At 37.5% G+C, this 5938-nt stretch overlaps 1 protein-coding gene across 1 annotated transcript; it reads right to left on the bottom strand.

Annotated features, from left to right (window-relative positions):
• Positions 1-342: 342 nt before the first annotated feature.
• LOC104892698 (uncharacterized) lies at positions 343-1110 on the bottom strand. Its single transcript, XM_010678687.4, has one exon. It carries the CDS (start codon positions 1108-1110, stop codon positions 343-345), a length of 768 nt encoding a protein of 255 aa, XP_010676989.3.
• Between the last annotated feature and the right edge of the window lie 4828 nt (positions 1111-5938).

Here is a 5938-nt window from a genome sequence, read left to right as displayed (position 1 = left end):
ACCTCCCCATTTATCTTCTCTCTCTTATTTCCTATACCCCACCATCTTTTCTCTCTCCTACTTTCCCATACCCCACCAATATTTTATCTATTGATTATATTCCATATGTAACATGATTTCTTTGTAATTAAATAAAAAAATCTTAATTATCCTCATTAATTTCATAATTAATCAATAAATAATTGATACACTAATTAAATTCGGTAGTTGCTAATTACGCTATGTAAATTGGTAATCACGCTATTAAAACGATAAATCGTTAATTTATGCTCATCTTTTAATTAAGCTACTTAATTGAGATTTCTTACAACAATGGCTACACTTAATATTACAAACAATAATTCACTCATCATTGGTTGATTGGCGATAATTGTGCCAAATGTGTTGAGCCAAGTTCTTTTGTAAGGAGTTGTGAACATCTCTATCCCACGCATCAGCTCTATTTTGCAAATATTGTTGCATCCCTATATCATTGTAGCGACCAGGTTGAACAGAGAATGTTTCAAGCCTATGGCTAGACGAAGTACTAGCAATCGAGGCATTTTCTTGCTCGAAGTCTATGCGTCTTGATAATTTTAGATATGTATCCCGTTCATCCTCGACAATCATATTGTGAAGAATGATACACGCCAGCATTATTTCCCACATTAAGTGTTCATCCCAAATGAGTGATGGCCTTTGTATTATTGCAAAGCGTGCTTGTAAAACCCCAAACGCACGTTCGACGTCTTTCCGAACTGATTCTTGACGTTTGGTGAACAACTCATCGACGGGAGATAGTGGGAGTCGAATTGCTGGCATGAACACTGCCCATTTAGGGTAGATCCCATCTGTTAGGTAATATCCCCTATTATAGGTATTACCATTCACATTAAATGTGACCTCAGGAGCTCTTCCTTGATAAAGATCATCAAACACCGGAGAGCGTGCCAATACATTGATATCATTGCAAGTTCCCGGTGTTCCGAAAAATGCATGCCATATCCACAAGTCTCCGGAGGCCACGGCTTCTAGAATTACCGTTGCAGATTTGGACCTACCTTGATACAACCCTTTCCATGCTCGTGGGCAATTTTTCCATTGCCAATGCATGCAATCTATGCTGCCCATCATTCCAGGAAAACCCCGCCTTTCCCCGTCACGTAGAGGCGTTGCAAGTCGGTTACTGTAAGCCTCCTTAAGTACTCGGTCGTAAAAACTTTTCGAATTCCTTGCACAAAGTGCACAAGGCACTCCTTTGCTGTTGATTCAGCAATTTTGATGTACTCGGCAACTGCGTCAGATGCTGATCCATATGCTAGACACCTCAATGCTGCTGTGCATTTATGATGAGTGGATGCACCTAGCTTCCCAGTTGCGTCTGGTAGTTGTTGAAAAAATTTGTCTTTCGCAGCGAGTGCGTTCATAATTCGAAAGAAAAGAGGACGACGCATACGAAATCTGCGTCGGAACATGTCTTCGGTATATAGAGGACGATCAACAAAGTAATCGTTCATTAACCTTTGATTTGCATCAGCATGGTCTCTTGGAATAATAATTTTTTTTTTTTTTGGGAGATGTTCTTTGAGTGGCTTCTATGATTGGAGCGACAATTGTTTGAACAGCTTGTTGAATTACGTAGTCTTCTTGTTCTTCAAGATACGCGTTGTATAAAATCATGTTATTGACCATATCATCAAACTGGTCATCACTTGAACTTGAAGAATTGTAATCCAAGTTCATGTTTCCTTTTGTTGCAAGAAGAGAAGAAGAATGAAGTGGTTTGAAGGAAGAAGAATGATATTTTTTGTAGAAAGAAGGATGGTGTTATCTGTTATGGTGTGATGTTATCATTCAACCAATTCATCTTTTATAGACATTTGATGATAAGAGTGCAATCTCTGAAGATAAGAAAGGACTACACAATCCCAAAAAAAAAATTTCAAAAGATAAGATTGTAATCCACTTTTCAGAAGATAAGATTCTCAATAGATAAGATTGTAATCCACTTTTCAGAAGATAAGATTCTCAATAGATAAAAAATATTAAAACAATACAAACTAGGATAGTAAATACTAGAATTACGAAAGAATTAAGGATACTAAATAAAACAACCTTATAACTAAACTACTTCATAAACTCTTCTCTCAGCTTCTCATAGTATTCGAACTCAACCGCATCAAGAGATGGTTTGGTCATCAACAATTGATACATCTTGAACCTCATTTTCTTTTCATCTCGCTGCTTTTGGTAATCCATCATTTCTTCTATATTTTTCCTTATTGTAATTCGTTCACCTTGCATTTCACTTAAGGTGTTGTTGAAATCATCTAAACTTGTAGCTACTCCTTTCATCTTTCTTTGTGCCTTAGCCTTCTTCTGACCATCCGGGCAAACTGATACAACTTCATCACTTGACCTTTTTGAACTTGATTGACTCACAACAGTTGAATCATATCCGGGTTGCCATCTTGAAAGGTGTCTCATTCCCATCCAACAATGGTACAATTTGAAAGCTTTATTATTTTGTTTTTGTTTGTATAGTTCATGAGCTTTAGCCTCTACATCCGTAATAGCCATTCCACTTGATTTCATTCGCTCGGCTTCACCGAGTTGCGATACCCACAAAGTCACGAGTCGGTTGATGGTTCTCCAATGCGCTTTAATTGACTTCATGGTCCTTGGGTGGATGAGTGATGGTTTTTTTACCACTTCAGCATCGTAGATGCGCTTGATTTCTATCCAAAGCTTTGCCTTTGACTGATCTGTTCCCACTAATGGATCACCACCACAATTAAGGTATCCGGAGACCAATGCTATATCCTCATCATGTCCCCACCTTTCTTTTAGTATCTTATTTTTACCTTTTCCACCTTGGTCCGCTTCATCTTCATCATCATCATCATAAGCATCATCATCGTCTCCGAGTTGTTGAGTTTGGTAATAATCTCCAATCGGTATTCGGTTATTGTCCCGTCTCCCCCTGGAGTTGTAGGATTTTGATCCATATATTGAGACATTGGAGATGAGAGATTCACCGGAGTATGGGCGAGGTTTCGAAATTAGAAGGTTGTTGACTTTGGAGTACAAATGCTTGGAATAAGGCTTGGATTTGAGGGTTATTGAGCATATTTAGATCAAAAGCAATATTAGTATTTTGACGATTTGGGTTTTGTTCGAAATTTTGATGGAAATTTGGATTTTGTGGGGAATTTGAATTTTGTTGGAAATTTGGATTACATTGGAAATTAGAATTTTGTGGGGATTAGAATTTTGTGGGAAATTTGGATTTTGTGGGTGGTTGAGATTAAATTGGTAATTTGGGGTTCTTTGAGGCCTATTTCCATAATTAGAATTATTAGGATTCATAATTATGGATAATTTGTTTGGAAGTATTTAAAGAGTAGAGGAATAAAATATATAATTAGGATGAGAAAAATTAGAGAAATTAAAGATTGGAAAAGGTAAAGAAATTTGAATGTATCTAAAATATGGCAAAATTGGTCTCTATTTATAGACAATTAAAAAATATGAACGTTGGTATAATTTTTTTTTTTTTAATTAGCAGATTTTTTTTAAAATGGCAAAATTATGCAACGGCTATTTTAAAAAATAACCGTTGCTTTTAAAGGAGAAGGTGACATTTGTCACCTTCTGATTGGGCCTAAAGGGGCGCGCGTCAGACTGGCCCACGCCAGCTCTCCCTTTCTTTTTTTCTCCCTCTGCCGCGCGTCAGAATTGATGGGCAGCTGGACTTTTTTTTCTCTCTCTCACCCGCCATGTGTAAGCTCCCCATTTGTTCTTCACTTGGGCACCTCCCCTAAAACTTGAGCATCCTCATTAAATGGGGAACCAACCCCACTCATGGGGAGCCCCATTTGAGGAGAGAGAGTCCATATGGGGAGGGTAATTTATGCCATTGGAGGTGCTCTAATGATAATAATATACTCCATATTAGTGATGGCCACTGGTGCGGGCTGGGCGGGCCGGACCGTGGGCCGAAGCGGACTGGGCTGAGATTTCACGGCCTAGGACCGGACCGTGAAATTCATGGGTTGGGTGGGCTGGTCTGCGGGCTGAAAAGTCTTGGCCCACACCGGTGTGTTACCGGTTTTCACGGTTCGAGAAGCGGTTCTGGCGGTTCGTGAGTCTAGTGGGCTGGACAGGGCTAGCGGGCTGGCATGAGATATTTATTTTCAAAATTATTTAATCATTGAAATTATTCATTATTGTTATATAAAATCTTTAAAATGAATAAAAATATATACAATTATTAAAATTAATGAATAATTTCATTATTTTAAAATTTGATTGAATTATAATATATGCAATTTGATTAAAATATATACTATTTGATTAAAATATACACAATTTGGTTCAATAATAACTTGGACTGGGCTGGTCTGGTTTATGGGTTGGGCTGGACCGGTTTCGTGGTCCGGGCTGGGCGGATTTAGTAGCGGGCTCTAGTGGGCTGGGCTCAAAAAATCTGGCCCACAGCCCATCCACCAATTTCACGGTTCAAGCTGGGCTGGACCGGGCTTTTTGCAAACCCGACCCACACGGCCCACGAGGTTGGCTGGGTTGGATGGGCTGAATTGACCCGCACTGTTGGCTATCTCTACTCCTGAAGATCTGTTAAAAGTATAATTTTTATAAGAAAACCAAAGGACAAAGTTTACCATAACCTTCATCAAAAACAGTTTACACCATAACTTTCATCAGAAACAGTTACACCATAACTTGCAGGCAATCATCATGGAAACCTTAAGCCACACTCATAATGGTTGCAAAATTCAAGTTTCAGTTAGGCTCTGTAAACATGCATAAATGCATTGCAACTTGCAAGTTGTAACGTGTGTGTTGACTTTGAGTGCTTCTATTTTGTATACTGTCGCAAGTGTATCTGTGTGTTAAACTTCCTTTACATGGATTTCTGCCCAAAAAAAAAAAAATCTGTTGTTTTAAACGCATCTTCATATAGCACCAAATATTATGCTCTTTGTCAATGTATCAAACAAAGAGAGCGTACTAAACCAAGTGAAAAGAGACACCTCAATGACTTGAGGAGCGAGAAAACAATTACAAAAACCATAAAAGGAAATATAGATAGATGATACTAGTGTTTTCAATGACATACCTCTGCGCTTTGTGTTTTGTTAGAAGCAGGGGGCTGATGAAAAGGATTTCCCAAAAAAGAACTGCTAAGAACGAAAAAGTTCATTATTTCCATATTTGACTCAGCAATCAGGATTCCATATATTGCTTTTTGAAATGGAGGATGTTCCATGATACATCTTTTAATAATCAACTAGTGTTTGGGTCCCGGGCGTTGCTCCTGGTTGGTATTGTGTTTTCGAACTTGATATATATTATTTTCTATTTCTACTAAAATATATCAAGAAAAATTCAACATTTAAAAGATACAAATATAATAATGTAGACACTTATTAAAGTATGATCAAAAGTTGGTTGCGATGGTAATTATGTCATCATGTTATAATAGCAAGAGGTCACGGGTTCAAATCTTATTGCAAGTTGTATTCAAAAGGTGGTAAGTTTACTTCTTATTGAACTTGAATAGTTGTCTAATTGAGGTTGAGGTGGTGGAGTAGCAGTATCGCTTCCCATCTGTTATCTCTGAGTTATAGGGATCAAACCTCATAGGACTTATTTGAGTAATTTTCCATATCTCCCTTCAAGTGAATCCCCTTCACCTTACCAGACAAAAATGCCTAATTTTAAATTAAAATTAGATGGTCTCTTATAAGACCGACTCTTTCTGCACATAGGTCACAATTTTTTTGTTTTTATCTCTTTGCTTTATTTAATTCCACAATCTCTATCAACATCTTAATTATTTTAGAATAGATAATGTATGGTAGTATTAAATGGTAAAGAACTAAAGCTCCTATAATACACAAAAGTTTACATATTATATAGATTCGTACATGATACG

Source organism: Beta vulgaris, chromosome 5 (assembly GCF_026745355.1).
Source record: "Beta vulgaris subsp. vulgaris cultivar EL10 chromosome 5, EL10.2, whole genome shotgun sequence".
NCBI classification, from domain to species: domain Eukaryota; kingdom Viridiplantae; phylum Streptophyta; class Magnoliopsida; order Caryophyllales; family Amaranthaceae; genus Beta; species Beta vulgaris.
The sequence above is the reverse complement of the archived record's forward strand: the minus strand, read 5'-3'. Positions and strand labels throughout refer to the sequence as shown.

Excerpts from the sequence above, each read along its gene's own strand:
- LOC104892698 (XM_010678687.4), bottom strand. The coding sequence starts at position 1,110 with ATGGGCAGCATAGATTGCATGCATTGGCAATGGAAAAATTGCCCACGA.